General features: G+C 38.1%; 1 protein-coding gene across 4 annotated transcripts in view; it reads right to left on the bottom strand.

The window, feature by feature from the left end:
* rtn1b (reticulon 1b) overlaps window positions 1-26,122 on the bottom strand; it is a 50,114-nt gene that overhangs the window by 10,765 nt on the left and 13,227 nt on the right. The window contains exons 2-3 of one of the 4 annotated variants that reach the window (XM_055186054.2): window positions 23,111-23,836; window positions 20,203-21,000 (exon numbers count right to left, since the gene is read on the bottom strand). In XM_055186054.2, the coding sequence (XP_055042029.2) occupies window positions 20,203-21,000; window positions 23,111-23,836 (1,524 nt within the window). Of the gene's footprint in view, window positions 1-1,683; window positions 1,888-4,348; window positions 4,370-20,202; window positions 21,001-23,110; window positions 23,837-26,122 lie in introns of those variants that run through there. The other 3 variants (XM_055186055.2, XM_055186057.2, XM_055186056.2) reach the window with 3 other exon arrangements.

Genomic DNA, 26,122 nt, shown 5'->3' with positions numbered 1-26,122 from the left:
AAGCAGATACTGCTGACTTAAGACAAGACAGCACCTTTGCTGCGGTTTGACTTTATAGCACATTGAAAATCAATACGTCATAGAGGACACAGATATTAGCAATCCAACAGGCATAGACATAAATGACAATACATTACATGACCGTGTGCTCACAGGTATCCACATAAAAAAGTCTGCATATCTGTTTTAATTTATGTAATAGCTTGGTGTTGGAGTGCCAACACAGCACTTAGAAACCGCAAACATAAATTTTCTCCTCCTTAGGGAGGAAATCGATTCTAGATCCTAAATTCTCATACAGATAGGGCCCAAATTATCTTAAATCAGTGTGCATTAAAGTAAGAATGATGAAATAAAAATATAATGTTGATCAACTGCTTACAAAATTACCTATGAAACACTTTTAGGCAAATGTGCACTGCATAAAAGCCAGTGACTAAAATAGATCACAAGTCCCACTTCTTACTGATCAAAACATCCAAATTGACCTATATAGCCATACAAGCATAGAAAAGTTGAAAGAAGAAATGCCTGAAGACACATAAAAATAAATAATTTCAAACACAAAAAAGCCTAGAGAGAAATATTCCACTAATAGACTTATATGTGTTTATTTGCCCCTGAAGTGACAGACATTAGGAATGTTTGTATATAAATAGCCAGAGACAGAAAATCTTGCTTTTACTCCATCAGTGTTCCTCTATCATGATGCTTTTGGTTTTGGATTAAGTGCCTATTTGTCTTCCACCAGCTACAGTATGGAGCATTATAAGATTAGAGTATATATAACAATATTAAAATGAATACATTAAATGCACTGTTACTCGCATTGGATAAAAGCATCTGCCAAATGCAGAAATGTAAATGTAATAAGTCAGTATGATTGTATGCTACACAAATATTTTATTTATTTATAAGAGAGAAAGATATAGTATATAGTAAATAAATGCTTGCTATTGGTAAATCAATAAAATTTAGCCTACACTGTACATTGAATGAATTGCAAGATCTTTTACAAATGCACACCCATCCTTTCAGAAAATAAATGATTCCTTAGATGTTTTAACCACAAAAGATGGGTAGCAGAAGTCAACATTTAGGGAACCACCTCAGCTGTGCTCCATAACTGACTATACTTTATCTAACCACACCCTACATCTCTCTCGCTTTCTTTTTCTTTTTGTTTTCAGTTCTGATGCTGCCTGAAGGCCTACTGTATGATAAAGCCACCTCAAAATTCAAAGAAAGAGACAAAGCATTCGACGGATCATCATATGGATCTACAGCATCCAAAAGAACAAATGACCTGAAAATGAGTTAATCATGCATATCATTGCCTAATAATTCGATTCAGCACAGTGTGTGATTTCAGGATGTATCCCCTTCAATATAGACAGGTGGGGGACAGAAATAGGGTGTGCCTAGCTTTCTAACACCCCCCCCCCCACATGCAGTCTGCTGCTCGTTGGCCGACGACAATGAAACAAAATGCAGATGTGTCCGAGCATCTTCCCACATGCACCAGCATTACCCTTTCGATTGAACCCCACCCTCTCCATATCTCCAAAAGCCACTAATGACCAACCCCACTACGCTGCTTTCTCCATCATCCCATGGTCCGTACATGCATCTCCGTCAACCCGACCCCCACGTATACCCCTTCCTCCGCAAAACTCACAGTACCATGGCACTTCCAGCTGCTCCAGAAACCTTCCATCTTGGGTGAGTCTGTGGCTGCCATGGTGCTGGCCTGCATGCTATGCTGTGTGAGGTGAAAGACTGCGAATCGCTATCTGCTAACGCTGCTGCTCCTCTGCTGTTGGCTCTGTCTCTATCGTTTCTCTCTCTCTCTTTCTCTCTTGCTCACCGGTTCACACCAGTACATGAATGACCCATGGGAGGAGGAGACAGTGAGTGCAGGCAGGGATGGAGAAGATGATGCTGTCCACTGGTGGAGGAATTCGGGGCAGCCATTAAGGGGAGGGGCAAATAGTAATGATTGATACACCTTAAAGCCAATCAGAATCAAATCCATATAAAATAAAGTAAAGAACATTTTGTGAAAATATCCTTGATATCTTTAATATAGACTGATAAAGATTATAATCAATAATGTGAAATCTATGATTATAATGAAACTTCATTGCATCAAATCTCAGTGTGTAATTAGATTATGACACGTTTTCATAGACAGATTTCATAGGCAGGTTCACATATTCATATCTCATATTCTGTCAAAACTGTATGATTTTTTTTAAAATAAATAAATAAAATAAATTCTGGAGAATGCGGAGACTTTTTTCCATACACCTTCTTTTGTGTCGCATGCATAAGAAAATATCATAAATTTTTGGAAGATCATGTGGATAAAGAATTTAAATAATTAAACTTGCGTGAACTATACATCTAAGATTCTGCTGACATTATTATAATTTTTTATAAATAGTATTTTCCTCATTCTCATCTTACACTTGGGCTTAACCTTGACTATTCCTCTTAAGGTGATAAAAAATTTTGCAAGCTTTTTCAGAGCCACAGTAATGGCTTATTTCTCACCTGCTGTATAAATTTCACAGTAGACTGCTATAACAGTGTGTGTATGTGTGTGCGTGTGTGTGTGTGTGTGTGGGGGGGGGTGTTAAGGGGACATCGTAATACGGAGAATGACTCAGCCTTTTTGGTCAAAAGAAACAGAGAGCACTTACAAGCAAGCACCCAGCCCTGCGTTTAAATTGGTTTGAGAGTTCAGGTGAATAATCACTATCACTTAAAACAATTTACATAATTTAAAATCACTAATGCACAAAAATAATACCCTACTACATAAAAGGGGTGGATTTCCAGACAGGGTTTAGATTAAGCCAAGACTACGCCTTAGTTATTTTAGGACATTTACAGGGTTTTTACAAATATACCTTAAAAAAACATTACTGGTGTGCATCTTCAGACAAATCAATGGCACTGATATTTTTATGATATGTCGGTGCACGCTGCTTTCAGTTAAGACAGCTCAAACAAGCATTTTTAAGGGCACCTATTTCATTGCTGAATACCTCTGATGTCAGCCGGACATGTGACGCTCCTTACCATGTTTGAAAGATGCGGTCACAATGCAATGCTGACAGGAGTTAACTTACAGACTGACTCAGAAGCGGGAGGAATTATGATAATGTCAGTCTTGTCTACATCTTCAATCCAGGGTTTCCCGCAGCACTTTGCAGTTCGGGTGGCCCGCCTAAGCCGTACACCCTACCGCCTTAACTAGGTCGTCCAAAAAAAACGTCCAAAAGAGAGAAAGATGTGGTCCATCACTGTCTGGAGGATAAGCAGTTGATAAATCGCGTGTCCGTGAGAACTGTAAGTGGACTTATGTTTTGGGTTTATTTAAGCCTGTTATTGTATTAGTCTATAGTTCTTGCAAAAGTAAGTTAGCTGGTGATTTTTGTTGTTTGAGCAACCTGCTAGCTGGGTTGCATGTGCCTGTTGATTAGATATAATTGTTGAGTGCTCTTGCTCACGTTATTTATTTGCATTATTTACATGCTACAGTAGTTACACTACTTTAAGATAATGTAATTAATAGTGGGAAATAATCAGTTTTTACAATCTTCACGCATCGTTCGCCAGACATTCTACAGATAAGCTTCAGTTTGCGTTTATTAACCCTTTAGTTTCACTTCATCACGTCGCTATTTTTGTTAGAGGTATCTGTTAAAAACATTTAATTAATTAATAATCTAGTATTTGTTCATTTTCGGTCATAGTTTCTTCAAAATTACATTTTATTTGAGTGTTTTAAATAAAAATATTTTTTTCATCATGACATGTACGCCCCGCCCCTTTGATTGCCAGAAGTAAACTGTTGCCTACAATCCGTGTGTTTGTTTTAGTACAAGAAAAGAGATTTACGCTGGAGACGATAACTCGCATCATCATTTACTTTGGGCTATGTACCTTTTGCATACCGTTAACATGTACTAATATACACTTACACACCAAAGAAAATGTAAAAACGTGAATTGGACCATATGTGCTCTTTAAAGATAGTAAGGTTATTTTTCACAGAATGTTCTTTACATTATGTATGATGATTTTATGTAGAAAATAAATAGCTTTGGATTTGGTCATAGATGTTAAATTTACTTGCTGTCAGTTAACATAATATTGCATATACTATTTCATAATGACCTTGTATAAAGGACCATTTATTAAGAGACTCATTAGCTAATTATTGTAATAGCTTTACCAGGAGCATTCTCCTCTTGCGGTAGCAAAAAATAATCAAATTTTACATTTGGTGCATTAAATCTATTCTTTTACACAAAATTAAACCACATTTGGTACTCACCCTATGATATCAAACTTTATAAGTTTACCCAAGAGCTTTTGCATCCTTTAAAGCCATTGTGTCCCTGCTATCTAAATTGCCTAATCACATTTTCTGATTCTTGTGTGGTGATGTGACAGACTGTAATGAAACACTTGAGTGCACAGAGAACCTCCTCTATGATGCCATATGTCATGTAATACTGTAGATAACAGTAACTCTACCCAATCACTATCTTACACTCAGAATTGCACAGGACTGTGAACTATGATTTATCACTGACTTAAACATAAAAGTGCAGTGCAAACTCCAAGCCTCTTTAAAAGGCAAAGTTAAAATGAAAAAATCTGTTCTGCAAACCCCTTACAAACCCAAAACAATTAGCATATATTATAGTATATGTCTCATGATACATGGGAAGCCAGGGGCTTTAAAGGATTGATCATAGATAAAGACTATATGCATACGATAAACTACACACCCACACACGAATAAAAGAGAGAAAATGTCAAAAGTCTGACTTTTAAGGTTTGAGCTAAAAAAAATGAAAAGAGACATAAATGAAATTCCTTAACAAGGACATCGACACAATTTGAAGGACGTGTTCCCCCCTCTATTTTCAAAAAATGTCTTAGCATTACTGTGGCTTAAAAAATATAACCCTTCTGCTCCTGTACTCAAATACTTCAAATACCAAATATTAAGGGATTTGGATGAGGCGGCATATGACAAGAATACATTCAAATACGATTAGCAAAGAAAATCCTCCATGTAAACCGTCAAATACTGGCTGAGCTCTACAAACTGTGTATGTCTGTGGATAAAGACATCAAAGCATATTAAACCCCAGGTGAAATGTGGTAGTATAATTGAATTAATTCAGTTAGTGCCAGCTATGATTACATCCATCTCTTTCTAACTGCACAGCAGTAAACATGACTCAGTTTTACTCATTCCTTGCAAACCCTAACCTCCAAATAACAAGCACTAAAGGATCTAACAGTGGATTTAGACACCACAGTATAAGTGCATCTTAACTGTTATTGCAATTTCATTTTTAACTATTATTTAATAGTCTTTTTATTATATAGATTGTTATGATTTTAACAACACTACTGCGTCTGTAATGCTTACTAGAATATTGAACGTTTCTCTTAAATGTCAACATAGACCAACAGAGAAATGCATATTTTTATATTTTAAACCATAATGCATTATAACCGCTCTTATGTGAAGCAACGATCTGAGATGCAGAGACTGTACTCGTGGTTAATGGAGACCTCTGTTGAAAGACTAAAGCAATGACATCCACCCTCAATGTTTATACATCAGCCATCCTAGCATTTCTAGAGGTTTCTGTGAAACACTGAGTTCAAGAGAGGAGGGGGAAGAGGGGTTGCGCGGTCGAACACATTCGCAGATACACACGAACAAAATGGAGTTTAACTACAGATGACAACATAGCTGGTCTGTTTTTACTGGTGTTTAAGGAATATAATAAATAAATATCACAATAAATGATTAAAAACAAATATTAATATTTATGTCATTCTGTTTGGTATGATGAAAACACAGTGTAACATGACTTATGTTGATAAATTACATTTGTACCTAATGACAATCTAATTCTAAATAAAAAAATCAATGTCTTTTATCTCACGAATAGAGCTTGCAATTGATTTTCCTCCCACTGCAGTGCATGTACATAAACAAAAGATGGCAGCACTTGATGGTCACAAAGAAAAATGTAGAAGAGTGAAATTGACCTGAATCAGTGAACTCAGCCCACAACGCTAATGCATTATTAAAAGATGATAACTGCTTTGTGTGCATATCAGACATCCCATACACAAACAAATGCAGTACACTACAAAAATGCTGAGTTGGTTCAAACCATTGGCTTTTAACCCAGCATTTGGGTTATAACCACCCAGCATAGGGAAATAAAAAAAAAGGGTGTTCTGTCCAGTATTAAACCAGCCAACGGTTAAAACCACCTAACATTTTTTAGAGTGTAAGAGTAATTTAATCCTATATTTGGATCCAACAAATTTGCATCCCCTCTGGAGGACAAGACTTACAGTAATACTGCTACCAGAAATGACACAATTTGTCATGCTGTCCACTGGCAAACAATTAGTTTTCTTCAGTAGGAATGCATGTTTAGCAGTGCAATATTTGCTCCTTTGAAGTGTTAACCTTTATGTTTACATGTAAAAATATACTTTTTAAGATAAAAGTACTTTTTGGAGGTGTTTTAATAATCTGAATTATTCAGAATTAAAAGATGTATGCTGTAAAAAAACACCTTACAGTATATATAGTTTTCACTAAGGTAAAAATTCTATATTAAAAAACTACAATTTAAAAATTTCCATACTGACTGTTTAGGTAGAAATATGCTCTTTACAAATTATTTTATGCCATATGTAAGGGATAATGTACAGGCAGCCGGTAGTAATTGCGAAATAAGCCTCGACAGTGTGATCAGACTTGTATCACACTGAAGGGGCTTATTTTGCGATAAGTACAGGCTGCCTGTACATTATCCCGCTTATTACACGGCTTCTTGCCACATAAGGAAAAAATGGACATGAATATGAATTTGAAACATTTTGCTGGCATATTTGTTTTAAATTAACATTTTTATCCTTTCGCGAAACGATATAGTACCACGTGACTAACATTCAAAGGAATGTACGTTAGAAGGTAATTTATAACATCTACATATGAATATATATATAATTTCATTTTATTTAATATATAAAAAAAATATATATTTCATTTTCCATTGTTAATTGTGTTTGTCCATTGTTTGTCACAAGATAGCGCCAAACGGTAATCTTTGTTGGCGCGGAGGGATTTTAAACATACGAGTAGTACCAGCTATGCGTTATTACTTTGGAGCGGTTATTATTTGAAAAGAACGAACCTGCAAATGTCTCAAATGACAAATCAGAATCAAGCATTCCAGAGAGCCGTGTAATAAGGTATTATAATGCTTACAGAGGATTTAAGATAGCGTCTGGTCTGAACTTCACTTCCGGTTTTTGTTTGTTTAATGGTCTGACTAGTTACTGAAACTGAATTCTTAAACATATACCTCGTCGAAAATAACAAATGCTTTAGGTTCCTATGTAATCTACATGTTGTTTATTTTGCTTTTTTAAATAAACTACTTTAAATGGACTTTGTTGTTATTTATTCTTTTCGCAGAGTTTACCGGAAGTTACGTGATGACCACGAAAGCCGCTTGTTTATGTTGTTACTGCTGAAACCGTCTATATATCATTTGGATAAAACTAATAAGCAAAAAATATGGCAAAAGATTAGATCAAATACCACAGCCAAGTTTGACATATTTACTGTTTATATATAGTATCCCTCACTCTCCAGTGGGATAGTTACCCATCACCAGGCAGAATGCTATTCATAAACAGCCAGGTTTTACTGCACAGACTTTTGCGGGTAAGCAAGATCTTTCCTACAGTATTTATTTCACACAATCTATTTTTACTGGGTCTGCAGACAAAACCCTGGAACACAAAAAGTAATAATTCGCTATACACTGTAAAAAATTATTTGCTGCCTTAAAATTTTTTGTTAAATCAACTTAGATTTACAAGTCATGTCAACAGACTCAGAGATGAGTTGTTACAACTTATAAAATATAGTTGAGAAAAGTCAACTTAATTTTATAAGTTAAAACAACTCACATGTAGTTATAGCAACTCATCCCTAGTCAAGATAAACAATAGTAAGTTAAAATGACTTGTAAATCCGAGTTGATTCAACAAAAAATTTTAAGGCAGCAAAGTATTTTTACAGTGTAGGTTATATTTGTAGAAACATTGCAAAGGTCTAAAATATCTTTTTATGACAAAAATCATTATAATATTAACTAAAGATCAAGTTCCATGAAGATATTTAGTCAATTTCATACTGTAATTATATAAAAATATTTATCATTAGTAACATGTGTTCCCAAGGGCTTCATTTGGACAACTTTAAAGGGGATTTTCTCAATCTTTTTTTTATAATATTTTCACATAGTTGTATCTCAGCCAAATATTTACTTATTTATTCAGCTTTCAAATGATGTATAAATCTTAATTTCAAAAAATTTACTGGTTTTGTGTTCCAGGGTCACATACAGGCTTATAATGGATTATTAATAAATACAGACGGCTAAAATATTTTCATGTGCATGATCTTGGTCTGAAGGTCTGGTGATGTAGGTTTAAGGATGATTGGAAACATCATATCAGCAGAGCAGGAAATGCCTCTAAGAAATCTGGGCCCAGTTTTTTTAGAGTCACAGTACTTTGAGTATCTTTTGTCCTCATACTAACTTCACTTATACATCATTCTCTCCATTCTTCAGTCTTATTAAAACCCCATGTGAGTACAGACTCAGTGTGCTAGAACAGAACTACTTGAAATAACCATAAGTTGTCAGATTAAATTAGCCTGCATTCATATATTACTCAGGAGATATTAAATATCAACACATGATATGAGTTGGCCTGTGCATGCCCAGTGTTGTAACTGATTGTCAAGGGACTCTGGCATTGAAATGTGTTTTTCCTGTTATTAAAGCCAATGGGAGTTTCCTAACTGGGATAAGCCATTAAACGTGACTCAGTTTTTATTTTAACTTTAGAGTATTACAGAGTTCGGGCTTTAAGAGAAGTATACTGAAGTTGGTAAGACTTTCTATGAAGGCTTGGTATTCTTAATGCATGCATAATGCCTTACAAAAACCTTATATGTTTATTGTCTGATAAATGATCATAACACTGGTTGTGTTGATTTTATTAAGGTAAAGTTAAATTAAGTTGGAATATGGTTTATAGATATCACATACTGAACATATTTTATTTTATACCTATTACAATAAAAATTTTCTACACAAATGAAGAGTTCAGATGCAAAACCCTCTAAGTGCATCTGACATGTTTTCTTGTAAATTAGCATTTTTTTTAAAGGGACATCCCACTTTTTTGAAAATATGCTCATTTTCCAGCTCTTCTAGAGTTAAACATTTGATTCTTAACGTTTTGAAATCCATTTAGCTGATCTCCAGGTCTGGCGCTAGCACTTTTAGCATAGCTTAGCATAATCCATTGAATCTGATTAGACCACCAGCATCGCGCTAAAAAATAACCAAAGAGTTTTGATATTTTTCCTATTTAAACTTGACTCTTCTGTAGTTACATTGTGTACCAAGACTGACACGAAAATAGTTGGTTACATTCAATGGCAGGGGTTATTTTCAGGTGCTGCGTAATATCACTACGCCTTGCAACTTTTAATTTTCTGTCGGTCTTAGTACACGATGTAACTAAAGAAGAGTCAAGTGTAAATAGGAAAGATATTGACACTCTTTGGTTATTTTTTAGCGCGATGCTCACGGTCTAATCAGATTCGATGGATTATGCCAAAAAAAGTGGTACCGCACGACCCGGAGATCAGCTGAATGGACTCCAAAACGGTAAAAATCAAATGTTTAACACTAGGGGAGCTGAAAAATGAGCATATTTTCAAAAAAATTGGAATGTCCCTTTAATTAGAGTCTTATGTTCAGGTTCAGTATTTTCACGTTAATCGCAATGAAATGGTTATTGTTCAGTGCATGCAAGTTTTTATAGGAAAAAATCCACATGACCCAATCTTGATATCTTATGGCTATCTTATGGTCTCCTGAAAAAAAGCCAACTTTCATCACACATGATAAAGCCGTTAGGAAATTTACCAGAAGCTTTTATCACTTTAAGTTGTATAAGAACTCATTAAAGGGACACAGGGCAGCATTTTTATGTTAATAAATCGTCTTCGTAAGTCGGTATATGGTTAAATGACTCATTACCGGACGAATGAAGTCTCTCTCGCCCGCCCCTACCGTCTGTAGGAAGAATACCCCACTTGCAACTTCGCTGTATCCGACCCGGTGTCCTTCAGTCTCGCAAAGTCTCAGATATCGCGAGAAGCAGTATCACTTTAGGACAAACAACACAGAGGCAGGCGACCTAAACACGGCTAGCGATTGTTGCAAATGGCAGAGCCGGGGAAGAAGCATCGAAAACCCTTGACGGAAGGGAAACCTAACTGGATTGGAAATAAGCTGATAAACTTGGTTCCGAGGGGGGAGGGACAACAGTTCGTTTTTACGACAGTGTGTTTGAAAGCATTTACTTTCAGACACTAGGGGGAGCTCGAAGAGAAATATTACGCAGACTTGCCTGGTTTCCCTTTAAAGTAGCAAAATATTGTGCAATATCAAGAAAGACTTAAAATACATTACAATATTGGGAACTATGTGGAGATCATCACATGTTTACATAAATGCTTAAAACTGTTAGTTTCTATCGCCTTTTATATTTCTTGGATTAATGATGAATGGTATCGTTGTTTGAACTCTATATACTGTCAGTGTATTAGCCTTTTCTGGTCGTTCCTTTGCTCCCTGAATTGCTAATACTTGTGGCTGAGTTGGATATGTCTTGACGCGTGCAGTTAAGTAGATGAGTGATAGAGGTTGATCCAATTTGTACAATGAGCATTTATTGTTGTTGATAGAATGTTATAATGTTACAGAAAACTTGAAGTAAAATAAGAAAAACAATTAAACTAAAGCAGTCTCTTATATGGCACACCACCACACGGTCAAAAGACTGTTTGCCCTTTCAGCCACACCCAGTTGCTGTGACTTCCTGTTCTTAAGACCTTTCCCTTTGGGCTTCACCTTCAACCTCCCAACAGTCCTCTAGGTGGAGTAGACAGTCCAATGGCCACATAATAGTCACTTACTACTACTGACAAGAAAGAAATATAAAATTAACACAAAGCTCGATTTGGCTCCTACATTCCGGCCCCTAATTGTTTCTGTAGAGGCAAAACAATTATTTTTTTTAAATTAATAAAGGAGCCATATATACTTGCAGCTTAACTTTTCCAAAACATATATTCCATTTATTTAAATCTTATAGTAAAATTCAAAATGAAACTCAAAATTTAAAGAGTCAACTTATCTTCAATGTTCTTGAATATTCAGGACTTCTTTAGAGAACCTTCGTCACCCTCTAACAGCAAGCAGATTTTGGACACTGGCCTTTCCAATACACTTGTCTTTGTTTTCAGCTTCACAACTCGGACATGACCTCTGGCATCAGGTTTGGCCTCAACAATTCTTCCCAGTAGCCACGAACTGCGAGGAGCGGTATTGTCTGCGATCAAGACAATGTCCCCTGGGATGAAGTTTCTTCTTGCTCTTGACCATTTTTGTCGTTCTTGTAGGAGAGGGAGATATTCCAGAAGCCACCTCTTCCAGAACAGCTCAGCTATATACTGGACCTGTCTCCAGCGTCTTCTGTGGTATATATCCGACCTTGAAAAGACTCCAGGGGGCAGAATTGGTTTAGTTCTCAGCAACAGAATATGATTCGGTGTGAGGGCCTCAAGATCTTGTGAGTCACCAGACACTTTTGTAATGGGACGGCTGTTAAGAATGGCCTCAACTTCACAGAAAACAGTGTGTAGTCCTTCATCGTCTAATGTTTGTTGTTTTAAGACTGAATATAAGACATGCCTTACCATTCTGATGAGGCGTTCCCAGAACCCACCATGGTGAGAGGCTGTAGGGGGGTTAAAGCTCCACTGAATTCCATCCTTCATCAGAGTTTGGTGGATCTTTCTCTGATCTAAAGTTCTGAGTGCTTCTCGTAGTTCTCTTTCTGCACCTACAAGGTTAGTGCCATTATCTGACCTTAGGTGTTGTGGCTGTCCTCTTCGACACAGAAACCTTCTGATGGCATTGATGCATGAGTCTGTACTTAAAGAACAGGCTACCTCTAGATGCACTGCTCGGCTGGTCATGCAGGTAAAAATGACACCATATCTCTTCATTGTGCTCCTTCCCCTTTTTACTTCAACAGGACCGAAGTAGTCAAGGCCAACGTTGGAGAATGGTGGTAAGTCTGTAACTAGTCTTTCACTTGGCAGGTCAGCCATCTTTTGTTCGCCGGCTTTACCTCTGTGCTTTCTGCAAGTCACACAGTGAGAGAGAACCTTTCTTGCAGCAGAGTTACCTTTTGTTATCCAGTATGTTTTTCGTACCTGAGATAGCATGTGGTTCCTTCCTCCGTGTCCAGTTTGAACATGGAAGTGGCGTAGGATCAGAGTGGAGACGTGGTGGTTTTTGGCCAAAATGGCAGGGTGTTTTCTTTCCTCAGGCATTGCTGTTCTTCTGAGGCGACCACCCACTCTAAGGATTCCATTGTCCAGCACTGGAGCCAATCTGTATATGCTACTGTTCTTTTTCACATTGGAAGCGCCCTCTTGCAACATGTTGATCTCTTCAGGGAAACTTTGTCTCTGTACATAGGAGAGAATAGCCTTTTCTGCCATTATCAGATCATCAACTGTTATTGCTTCCTTTATGTCATCTTTGACATGCCCTATTGTCCTTCTGGTTACCCTTTGAGTTTTCTTACAATCTTTCTTTGAGTCGTTTCTTTTTTGCACAAGACATTTTAATGCTTCTTTAACTTTGAGGATCCATGCAACAGCTACTCTCAACTTCAGCCAGTCTGAAAAATGATTGAGCAACTTGTCTGTGGGCTTTTCCTCACATGTCTGAATGATTGCATTCACTATTGCAGATTTCCTCACCTCTGGATCATCTTCACAAAGTTCAACATTGTTCACAGATTCATTTGGCCAGTCCTCTTCTAATGACCAAAGAAACTCTGGTCCAGAGATCCATCTTGGGTTCCTAATGAACCTTTCTGCACTCACACCTCTAGAGCAGTCATCAGCAGGGTTTCTCTTTGTGTCAATATATCTCCATTGAAAGACTTGTGTAGCCTCCCTAATTCTAGAGGTCCTATTTGCCACATAAGTATGAAAACGTGTGTGGTCATTTGAGATGTACTTTAAAACAGCTGTGCTGTCAGTCCAAAACACTGACCTATCTGTAACTGGCAGCAATTCTTCTTTCAACATTTTATCCACTTTGACTGATAAAGCTGCAGCTGCTAACTCCAGCCTTGGGATGGTCTGCCGTTTTAAAGGAGCTACTCTTGCCTTGCCAATCAAGAATGCTACACAGACCTTTCCTTCCGCATTTGTCATTCTGAGATAGCTGACTGTTCCATAGCCTAGCTCGCTAGCATCAGAGAAGTGGTGAATCTGGTTATGCACTGACTCACCAAAATCACTTGGCTTAAAACAACGTGGAACTTTAAAGTCTGTGAGTTGTGAAAGACTGCTGATCCACTTGGTCCACTGGTCAGAAAGTGTGCTGGGAATGGTCATGTCCCATCCAAGGTCTTGTCGGCACAATGTTTGCAATAACAGTTTAGCTGGCAAAGTAAGTGGAGATAAAAAGCCTAATGGATCATATATAGAGCTTACCATTGATAGAATGCCCCTTCTGGTAAGTGCACGCTCACTGATGGTGATGTTGAACTTGAAGGAGTCACTTTGGACACACCATTGAAGTCCCAAGGCTCGCTCCATGGGCAATTGATCTTTGCTCAAATCCAAGTCCTTTACCTCTTTAGCTAGGTCTTCTTGTGGAACAGCCCCAAGCACAGCTCTACTGTTGCTTATCCACTTTGACAAATAGAAGCCTCCTCTTTGACAGACCTCCGTTATGTTTGATATTAGTTCCATTGCTTTTTGTTCTGTGGGCATTGACTTCAAACAATCGTCTACATAAAAGTGCTCCATGATTGTGTTTATTACCTCACGAGGGAAGTTGCTTGTATTGTCCTGTGCGGTCTTTCTGAGAGCAAAGTTGGCTATGCTTGGTGAAGAGACTGCACCAAACAAATGAACAGTCATGCGATATTCTACTGGAGCATCATCCACATTTCCTTGAGGCCACCATAAGAAGCGCAGAAAGTCTGTGTCACTTTCAGTCACCTTGACCTGGTGGAACATGGCCTGTATGTCTGCCATCAGCGCTACTGGTTCTTCTCGGAAACGTGTCAGTACTCCAATCAGGGTGTTTGTCAAATTTGGGCCTTGGAGTAATTCAGAGTTAAGGGATGTCCCCTGAAAAGTTGCACCACAATCAAACACTACTCTAATGGTCTTCTTTTTTGGGTGATATACCCCATGATGAGGGATATACCAAACCCTTCCATCAGTCCTGTTCAGTTGTGCAGAGGGAACCTTTTCAGCATAGCCCTTGTAAATTACATCACTGAGGAACTCTGTATACTCCTTTTGATAGTTCGGGTCTCTTTTGAACTTCTTTTTCAGATTCAACAGGCGCTGTTCTGCAACAATGCGGTTGTTGGGCATTGTGATTTTATCTGCTTTAAAAGGTAGGTTAATGCAGTAGTGACCCGCTTTCATTTTAACAGATTCATTGACAATGTTCAGGAATTTCTTGTCATTCACTGACATTTCACTTTTTTCTTCATAGGCTTTCTCACTGAAGTCTGTGTTGTATTGACTCACCAACAATTCTTGCAGGTTGACCAACGAGATCCTGTTTGCAGTCACTGTGGACACTTCCACATCTTTGCTGCTACCTCCCAATGGACCATTGATTACCCAACCTAGCAACGTTCTTACAACATAAGGTCCATCTTCTTGTGAGTTTATTACCTGCCAAGGTTCCATAACATTTGCTGCATTCATTCCTATGAGCAAGTCAATGTCACAGTCTATGTGAGGTAACTGTACTTCACTAAGGTAAGGCCATTGTTTTAAATCTTCTTGTTTTGGGATGTTCTCTTTTGTTACAGGCATAAATTTCTGTGTGTAGACATCAGGTAAAGCAATGAATGTCTTGCCATTAAGTTCACTGACTTCTAAGCCTGATACTAACACACTTTTTATGGGTTTCTCCTGTGCCATTGTTCTCAGCAGTACGGTCGTGTGTTTCCCCTCTAGACACAACTTCTGCGCCAGCCTCTCTGTGCAGAATGTTGCCGAACTGCCAGGATCAAGAAGAGCATAAGTTTGACTAATTTTGTTACCTTTAACAGACTTAACTTGCACAGGAAGGATTAACAGTGCACATTTACTGTTTCCGGCCCCTGTATGTCCACAAGCATTTGATGACACTTTGCTGATGCATTTCTGTGACTGCTCTGCTGACTTTGAGGCATGACCTTTAGTCTCAAAGTTGATGTGAAGCACATTGGGATGTGTTTGTTTGCAGATGTTACATGTAAGACGGTCTTTGCAGTCCTTGCTCATGTGCCCTTTACACAAACAACCAAAGCAGAGTCCTTTTTCCTTTAAAAGGTTTAACTTATCCCTATGTGTTTTCTTCTTGAAGTGGGAGCAGTTCTCTAAACAATGAGCACCATTACAGCAGAGGCATGGAGTTTTTACATCACTGTTCATGCTTGGAGCAGCTGGAGTGCTCAGTGTTGTTACATTAGTTGCATAGGTAGACTTGGGTCTAAAAAGGGTCTTACTTACATTGGGCCTTTTATTCCTGCTTGCAACAGTTTCTTGTATATCTCCAAATATTGGGTTAGAACATATCTTGGCCTGTTTCTCAATGAACTGTACAAGGTCTGTAAATGTAATCCTGCTGTTGTCTTCAAGTTTCTCTTGAGCCTTGCTCCGCCATCTATCCCGCAGCTTGTAGGGTAATTTCATAACAATGGCTTTCAAGGTAGAGGCTACGTTCAATTCCTCCATGTAGTTCATCTTTGCCATGGCATTACAACATCCTTTGAGGTACAAGAAATACTCATTTAAGGCTTTAGGATCTTCAGGTTTTATATTTGGCCATTTGAGAACCTTTTCAATATAGGCGGTGGAAATTTTGTACTCATTGCCAAAATGTTCAAGCAACAAGCGCTTTGCCCTGAGATAACCCTGATCTCCATCCATATGCTGGCAACTTCTTACTAGGTCTCTAGCTTGCCCTCTAGTAAATTGCTCAAGGTAAAACAACCTATCTTGTCCACTGTCTGTTTTCATCTCAATGTTGTGTTCAAAAGACGTCATAAATGATCTAAACTGTAAAATGTCCCCATCAAATATTATAACACCTTTAGGTGGCAATAATGACAATTGCTGTTGTTTGAGAAGCATAGATGTAATTTCATTTTGTCTGTTTAAGACAGCAACGAGACTATTGGAAACTACACTGTCCTCTAATGGTCTGCGCTGCACAAGTTCCTGTTCTGATAACACAGAATCTGCTCTGTCTGCATGTGATTGAACAAAAACATCTTCCGCCAGCTGTTTATATTCTGCACTGAGTTCCACTCTGTCAGATTGATCATGGGATTTCACAACTACCCTACCACCCTCTCTAACTATACCTTCTTCATGCAGAGATTGTGATAGTCCATACAATGGCAGCTGTTGATGCTGTGCCCTGTCCTTTGGGCGCACACTCCTATGTTCATACACATTGGTTGCTGGAACCTCTGTTTGCAAAGTTTCCATGTTGGCGAGTTCCAAGTTCCTCTCCTGAAAGTATGAGTTCATGCCATCGACTGGGGTGGAATAAACTTGTTCTTCCGCGCCATCCAACACTGCAAGCTTTGCATTTGCAGCAGACAACTCAGCTGCGAAGTTCAGAGTCTCCTTTTGCCTTCTTATTTCCTCTCTTTCCTTAGCTAAGCGCTCTTCTTTTTCTTCCAAAGCATGCCTTTCTTTTAAAGCAGCAGCCTTAGCTAAAAGCGCTGCCTTTTCAGCGTGTGCCACCAAACGAGCTGATGGTGAGCTTGCATATGAACTCCTATGTGAACTTACTAAAGATATACTGTCTTTAGGACTAATTTCATCTCCCCTTTCTGGCAGTGGTTGACCAGGACAGGAGTGGATCCACTCGTCAGCCTTAATCTTAAATTCATTGATGTTTATCAACTTCGGCTCATACCATTGTTCTGTGTCTTCAACACACTCTTCTTTTGACAATAGTTGTTGGTAACTTTTGTGCAGGTCATTTAATTCTTCTAACATTTCATTGTATTTCTGAACACTCTCCTTTACTTTCTCCAGATTAACTTGATCAAACATAAGCTCAGTTGTTTTGTTCATTTTACGAGTCAATGCAGCACACTTATTCCTTCTAGCATTTCTTGCTTCTTTCTTCTTCTTTTCTAACTTTTCTAACAATTCTTCCTGCTTTTCTTCCTCAACAGGTGCAACATCAGAGTTAATGACATCCATATTCATTGAGGCTCTTTGTTCCATGTGACAAACTCAAAAGTCCCTTTTCTTCCAAAAATATAACTCAATATTCATCAAAATGAATTCTTATAAATACACAGAGCAAAGTTGTTTAAAAAGTTCTTTGTTTCACATACCGATTCTTTAGGATTCGCTTGGATTGGCTTCGGCCTTCAAACAATCCAAGATGGCACATGCACTTCCTAGACTTCCGTATCTGGTTTATATTCCTTTGATCCAAGTATATCCATCCAGAGCAGTCTTTTGACTAAATTGTATTAGCCTTTTCTGGTCGTTCCTTTGCTCCCTGAATTGCTAATACTTGTGGCTGAGTTGGATATGTCTTGACGCGTGCAGTTAAGTAGATGAGTGATAGAAGTTGATCCAATTTGTACAATGAGCATTTATTGATGTTGATAGAATGTTATAATGTTACAGAAAACTTGAAGTAAAATAAGAAAAACAATTAAACTAAAGCAGTCTCTTATATGGCACACCACCACACGGTCAAAAGACTGTTTGCCCTTTCAGCCACACCCAGTTGCTGTGACTTCCTGTTCTTAAGACCTTTCCCTTTGGGCTTCACCTTCAACCTCCCAACAGTCCTCTAGGTGGAGTAGACAGTCCAATGGCCACATAATAGTCACTTACTACTACTGACAAGAAAGAAATATAAAATTAACACAAAGCTCGATTTGGCTCCTACAGTCAGAGTCACATTAGCAAGCGGCTTATGCTGCACTTACGGTTTTGCTATGACCCGGTTAGTTTACATAATTGCTTAAATGAGTATAAAATTGTTAGTTTCTAGCGTCTTTTTTATTGCTTGGATTAATGATGTTGTTGTTTAAACTCTTAATATACTGTCAGACTCAGAGAGTCACGTTAGCAAGTGGCTAACGCATGCTCACTTACGGTTTTGATATAACCCAGTTAGTTTACATAAATGAGTGTAAAATTGTTAGTTTCTATCGTCTTTTATATTGCTTGGATTAATGATGAATGATGTCATTGTCAGAGAGTCATGTTAGCAAGCGACTTATGCTGCACTTACGGTTTTGCTACGACCCGGTTATTTTACATAAATGCTTAAATGAGTGTAAAAATGTTAGTTTCTATCGTCTTTTTTATTGTTTGGATTAATGATGTTGTTGTTTAAACTCTTAATATATAACTCTTAAAGCAACACAATGGGCTCTATCTTACACCTGGCGCAATGCAGCGCAATGCGCGACGCAAGTGTCTTTCGCTAGTTTCCACCCTAATTTTCACGTTTAGCGCCGCGTTGTTTAAATAGCAAATGCATTTGCGCCCCCTTTGCGCCCATGGGCGTTCTGGTCTGAAAAACGAGGTGTGTTCAGGCGCATTGTTGGCGCGTTGCTATTTTGAGGCAACTAAAATAGACTACGCCATTGACCAACAAAAACCTGGTCTAAAGTCTAAAGTCAATGGCGCAATATGTTTTTTGTTATTTAAAGAGCGCATTAGTAATATGCGCCTATAAACGGGAGGACAACGCGGGTTTGCTTATCACAAAGTACATGAATGCGCAGCAGCACAAAAATGCTTTTAAATATGAAAGATTAAAGGATTGAATGTAAGAGATTATTATTTGAGTCTCTTGGACATATGAGGACTAATTATGAGACGTTAGAAGGCGCAAAGAGCTGCTTCACCTGCAGCCTGGTAAGTAAATAAATGCTTTGCTTAAAACAAATGCGTCTGTTTTTAAATGTTTTTTTTTTAATCCTACCCGACGGATTTATTGTATATGATATACCTGTGGATATGGCGAGATGAGAAAAATTTTTAAGTAATTCTTAAAAAAAACTCTTTGCTAAAAAAACCGCTGTCCAAAGTGCTGAAACGTGAGGAGAGCCGTTTGTAATTTCTTTAAAAATACTTTATTTGTAACAAACAGGAGATAGAGTACAAACCTTATCTTGCATACTTGTAAATTATGTTTTGATGATATTGGATAGTCATACATTTAAAGCAATTACAAGCCTGCTTTTTACTTCCATGACTAAAAGAAAACGGGTTTTAAAGGTTTTAATAAAAAAATAACAATTTCAATACAAGTGTAAAACAACACAATTATTTAACATTAATCTTAAACTGGGGATCTTCTTCCTCCGCTTAGTTTTTCAGTTTACAAAGTCCGTCATCTAAATAGGGATTAGACATAGCGCCAGCGCAACTTGCTTTTAAAGGGGATGAGAGCTCAGACTCTCATTGGTTTACTGCACGTTATGCCCAAAATACTCCCATTACAATAGGACCAACCCTTTTCGACCATGCGCTCGCGCACAAACCATTTTTCCCGTCGTTAAAATAGCAAAAGTGGATTCGGACACACCCATTTAGACGTTGCGCTGTGCGCTTTAGACAATGCGCTTAGATCGTTAAAATAGGGCCCTATGTAGTTTCCATGTAAAAATTACTTACGGCTCCCCCATGTGGTTGAAAAGCGCAACAGTGCCTGGTATCAGACACTCTTCTGCAGGCAGGGGGAGGGGCGGGGCTGTGTGCTCTACCCTCCACCTCCACTTTCAGAGTGTGCTTGTAGCAGCTAGGAGGCTGCTCAGGTTGCAGCAACAGTACAATTTGTCCAGTTAAAAGTTGTTCTATCACTGACATAATTTTAGAGACATTATTTAAAGGAAAAAAACTACATAGTGTTGCTTTAATATAACTCTATTAGTAAATACATTTACCTTTCTCCTTGGTTATACCCTGGAAGACGGTGGCCGGTGTGGTCTGTGTATCAGAGCCTCTGTGGCCTTGACTGGAGCGTCTTCTCTCTCCTCTGGGCACCTCCGCAGGAGGATGCTCCACCTTCAAATCTGGCAGGCCCGGATTGGAGTCGGGGGTTGTGCTGCCAGGCTTGGGCTTCGCCTCGGTACTGGGTGTTTTATCTTTAGGAGTAACAGTTTGGGCTGGAGCAGCCTGAGGAGGTGTGGGAGTCACAAGGGGTGCTGTGTTTGCAGAAGGAGGGGTTGTGGGTTTTTTGACCTGCTGCAAGTTTCCCTTTGCAGAATCATGACTTAATTTCTTGGGACTTTCTTCTCCACAGGACTCCAGAGCCAATTCGCTGTCCAGTTCTGCCTCACGTTCCTCCCTTAAGATGCTGTACTGCATAGCAGAGCCAGAGGCAAATGCAGGAGCAGAAGATGGGATGGAAGGTATGGTAGATGCCGTAATGATGTCTGGCTTCCTACTGAAGCTCATGTAGTCAGAACTAAGAGCTTGTGGAAGAGGCTCTTCAGGCACGTACTCAACATCAGAGTCACCAGATTCTGCACTGCTACCCTCCACATCAGGAGTCAGAGGAGCGAAGATGGGGGAGCTGGAGGGTTGTGAGGGGGAGATCTTCCCCTCTGTTGGGGATCTGTCCTGCTTGAAAGCGGGCTGAGATGGCAAGCTGGGTGACATCTGAGTTTTGTCCTGTGTGGAGCTTATTATTTCAAATTCAACAGCCTGAATGTTTGGATCAGATGGAGAGTCAGATTCTTCTAAAAAATACAGACATACGAGGGAGAGAGAAAGGTAAGGATTGGGTAAGAGAGAGATTTTTGCAAAAGGCAAGGTGTATTATGACTATCTGCTATGCCAATCTACAGTGTGAGCATGTGTATGTTGAGTAACATCTAAATACTATTTTAAGATCATTTCCGTGTCAAATCTTCCCAAACTATTATGATGTTTCAAACTCCATCCAAACTGCTTAATGTTTAATCATTTTAACATTTAGTTTTGTCCTGGATGGCAAAGTTACATTTTCAGCAGCCAACAATGCACAATGCAACATACAGGTGCTTGTCATATCATTAGAATATTATCAAAAAGTTGATTTATTTCACTAATTCCATTCAAAAAGTGAAACTTGTTTATTATATTCATTCATTACACACAGACTGTTATATTTCAAATGTTTATTTCTTTTCATTTTGATGATTATAACTGACAACTAAGGAAAATCCCAAATTAAGTATCTCAGAAAATTTGAATATTGTGAAAAGGTTAAATTTGGAGACACTTGGTGCCACACTCTTGTCAGTTGATTAACTCAAAACACCTGCAAAGGCCTTTAAATGGTCTCTCAGTCTAGTTCTGTAGGCTACACAATCATGGGGAAGACTGCTGACTTGACAGTTGTCCAAAAGACGATCATTGACACCTTGCACAAAAAGGGCAAGACACAAAAGGTCATTGCAAAAGAGGCTGGCTGTTCACAAAGCTCTGTGTCTAAGCACATTAATAGAGAGGTGAAGGGAAGGAAAGGATGTGGTAGAAAAAGGTGTACAAGCAATAGGGATAACCGCATCCTGGAGAGGATTGTCAAACAAAACCCATTCAAAAATGTGCGGGAAGATTTAAAAAGAGTGGACTGCAGCTGGAGTTTCAAGAACCACTACGCACAAACGTATGCAAGACATACGTTTCAGCTGTTGCATTCTTTGTGTCAAGCCACTCTTGAACAACAGACAGTGTCAGAAGCGTCTTGCTTCTGTGGTCCAAAGTTATGTTCTCTGATGAAAGTAAATTTTTCATTTCCTTTGGAAATCAGGGTCCCAGAATCTGAAGGAAGAGAGGAGAGGCACACAATCTACATTGCTTGAGGTCCAGTGTAAAGTTTCCACAGTCAGTGATGGTTTGATGGTACCAGAAAGTTTAAGAGCACTTGCTTCATGCTGCTAACCAACTTTATGGAGATGCAGATTTTATTTTCCAACAGGACTTGGCACCTGCACACAGTGCCAAAGCTACCAGTACCTGGTTTAAGGACCATGGTGTCCCTGTTCTTAATTGGCCAGCAAACCCGCCTGACCTTAACCCCATAGAAAATCTATGGGGTATTTTTAAGAGGAAAATGCGATATGCCAGACGCGACAATGCAGAAGAGCTGAAGGCCACTATCAGAGCAACCTGGGCTCTCATAACACCTGAGCAGTGCCACAGACGGATCGACTCCATGCCATGCCGCATTGCTGCAGTAATTCAGGCAAAATGAGCCCCAACTAAGTATTGAGTGCTGTACATGCTCATAATTTTCATGTTCAAACTTTTCAGTTGGCATAAATTTCTAAAAATCCTTTCTTTGTATTGGTCTTAAGTAATATTCAATGTTCTGAGATACTGAATTTGGGATTTTCCTTAGTTGTCAGTTATAATCATCAAAATTAATGTGTGTAATGAATGAATATAATATACAAGTTTCACTTTTTGAATGGAATTACTAAAAAAATATTTTTTTTATGATATTCTAATTATATGACCAGCCCCTGTAATAAGAAATCTAAGTTTGAGGTATTGAGCTCAAGCTGTGTGTCTATAGTAAGTACTGCAAAAATTAAAAAAAAAAACACTAAATATCTTTGTAATTTGTAACACAATAAATGCTTTTACATAGATCCATTTTTTTTAAATGTAATCCATATCTCTCAAACAACTACTTTTCAAACAACTTACTTTATAATGACCGCATAACAGTAAATGTAAATGTCTTGTATGCTTTGCAAGTACTAATATTTCCAGTTGTACAAAAGCAGCACACCTACATAAGAGTATAACAGATGTAGTGGATCCATTAAACTGAAGTGCTTCTGTGTGGGTTATGTTTACCTGTGAGAGGAGGTGTAGATGAGTCAGGGCTGTCGTCTTCAGGTTCTGAAAGAGTAACGGTGGGCACTCCTTCAAGCCCCAGACTCAGGATGCTCTCCTTCTCTGAAACTGAAACTGTGGGGCTATGCTGGACTGTGATGGGTGATATAGATGGAGGAGTTTCAGTCAAGGTGATTTTTACCGGGCTGGCACCGCTACCTGTACCCGGAGAGCGGTATGGCTGGTAGTCAGACAGTTCTTCATCAGATGGTTCCTCCACATATGGGTAGGTCTGAGAATCCAAAACTTCGGCAGAGCCGAGCTCATCCGCATCCACTTCTACAGGTGATGGGCTCTTCTCCAATTTGGTAAACTGGGTGGGTTCTGAGAGGCCACTCATATTCCAGTCCCCCAGAGGGCGCTGTGGTCCAAATGAGTCCTCCTTATGACTGATGTCCATGTAATTGTAAGACGAGTCAAAATCTTTTTCAGACTCATGAATCTTGGGAGTGCCATCATTTGGATCTCCAGTGGAAGTTATCTCGATGCCGGAGTCGGAGGTCAACATGAGGGAATGGGAGCCAAGGAGGAAGTCTTCTGTATGTGTTGAATGTTTTTCTTCAGCTCTGTCAAGTTTGCCAGAAAAGTAGGTGTCTTCTTGTGAGACGTAACTTTGACTGGACACAAGGGAGGTGTATAGGTCCCCATCATCAGTGGACTTCTTATGGAAGTTTGAATCAGATTTATCTGCATGAGGTGGAGAGGAGACAGAAACATGTGTAAGAATGTTTAACTATGTAATTTTTATACAGTGAGTATTCAATGAAATTGCATGGTTTCTTGATTGATGTCTTTGTTATGACTACTTGACATAAACCAATACATCATAACTTGTCATAAATTTGTCATAAACATGACATAGCAGAAAAATTATGAAACTTAAGAAACTACGTAGCTTTATGGGTTAACATTACATTACGCTGTCATTTAAATCTCATTAAGTGATAATACTCTGTAAAATAGTTTTATAACAGGATCAAGAATATTTTTCTTGACCTCAACTACAGTGGTACAAATTAAACTTGTCATTAAAAGTGTTAATACTATGTCAAATAATTTTAAATACCTTAACAAAATACAATATATTAACAATATTATACTTAACTTTATGTATGTGCACAATACACTCAGCGGGTTCTGAAATTTTCTGACGTAGAAGAAAAAAAACGAACAAAACAATTTAATTAATTCAATTAACTAATTTAATGTAATTTACTGTTTTCCAGTGATATGGACCCATTACTGCATGGCTTAACCCATTATTGTAGTGTTTTCATTATTTTTAAGTGAATCGGTCTCCAAATGCAATAAATATGATTTTATCAATTTAAATTATTATTATTATTATTGCTTTTATTTCTTAAACACCTGGAGGAACCTTAAAAAACATGAACTGAAGAATATTGTTGTTATAAAACTATTACACTAAATGACACTTTAATGACAAATTATATTTGTACCACTATAGTTGAGGTCAAGAAAAATATTCATGATGCTGTTATAAAACTACATGACAGAGTATAATCAATTAATGACATTTTAATGACAAATTCAGTTTGTATCACTGGTAAAAAGTGGTCAGTTATGTTGTCTTGGTAATGTCAAGTTGTCATAATAAAGACATCTCAAACAATGACATCTTTGCATTAAAAATGACATAATTAAACAAATGACACTTAATAACAGTTGTCATAAATGTGCATAAAATCTCCTTCATGTTCATGACACGTGTCATGTCATGATTATAAAAATGTCATGTCAGTCTTATGAACACCCCTACAAGTAAAGTGTTACCGAAAATACTATAGCATCTTTAATACAATGTTAAAATTAAAATGAATATTTAAGAGAAATGAAACAACATTTACACGCAAACACATTTAATCACTAACCGCTCATTGGCATCCACTCATTTCAGTGATATTACAAAATATCTCACAGTTTTATAAAAGGTTCAGCCTAATTTATATTTTCTGTGTATGCTTACATTATTTTGCAGCTTTTAGACAAAGCCTGTGTGTGTACAGTATGTGTGTATGTGTATTTCAGGTGCCCACTGTGGTAAAGTGACTTCCAAAGAGTGGTTCAGCTGGGTGTAGCAGTGACAGCTCTTATCATCAATCAATGACAGCACAATCCCACCATCTATACTTCCCAAGTCCTTCCTATAACATTGGCCTCTCCTTCTGTCATTCTCCATATTAATGAGGCTATTTTTGGCAGATGCCAGTTTAAAGTTTATCTGTAGGTCAACTCATGTGGTGTTACATAAGCTGGGCAAGCTTAACACACACACACACACACATAGTGTTGTGTGCAACTTAGTATTACTACCTAGCAGATGAGTGTGACACCAGTCAGTGCATCCTGACTCTGTCACTAAATGAATGACAATGTGGAAAGGGTTTTTGTGAAATAAAGAATTCAACTTAAAACTTAAATGCATTATAACCAACTGTGCTGGTAGACAGTAAAGAGCCTAACAAATCTAACATAGGAGCTGTACACTTACAGTATGTAAAATCTAACCTAAGAACTGTCCACTGAAGAGTTTTGACTTTAAAAAAAATCATAGTGCAAAAAGCTATTCATAGGCTGTAAGTAAGCTATTCATAGGTTGACTTCCCTAACATAATATCATCATTTCTTATAACATAGCACCACAACTACACCACAAAACATCTGTGTGGGATAAAATTATACCACTGCTGCTACATTTAGCAGTAAATTATAACTACTGTCACTCTGGACATTTATGATTCTGCATTGACAGTATCAGATGGCCAGATTTCTTTTTGACTGAATACACTGATGGTTAAAAGTCAAACTTTAGACAAATAAGTAATATGGCCCATGCAGAATTAACTTAAAACATAAAATTTGAAATCATTTTTTTCCCTGTGAATTCTATGTAAGTTTATCTCTGATTTAAAGGGGTCATTGGATAGTCATTTTCCTATTAAGTTGATATGA

Source organism: Misgurnus anguillicaudatus, chromosome 18, assembly GCF_027580225.2.
Source record: "Misgurnus anguillicaudatus chromosome 18, ASM2758022v2, whole genome shotgun sequence".
NCBI lineage: Eukaryota > Metazoa > Chordata > Actinopteri > Cypriniformes > Cobitidae > Misgurnus > Misgurnus anguillicaudatus.
This window is presented reverse-complemented; position numbering and strand designations above follow the sequence as displayed.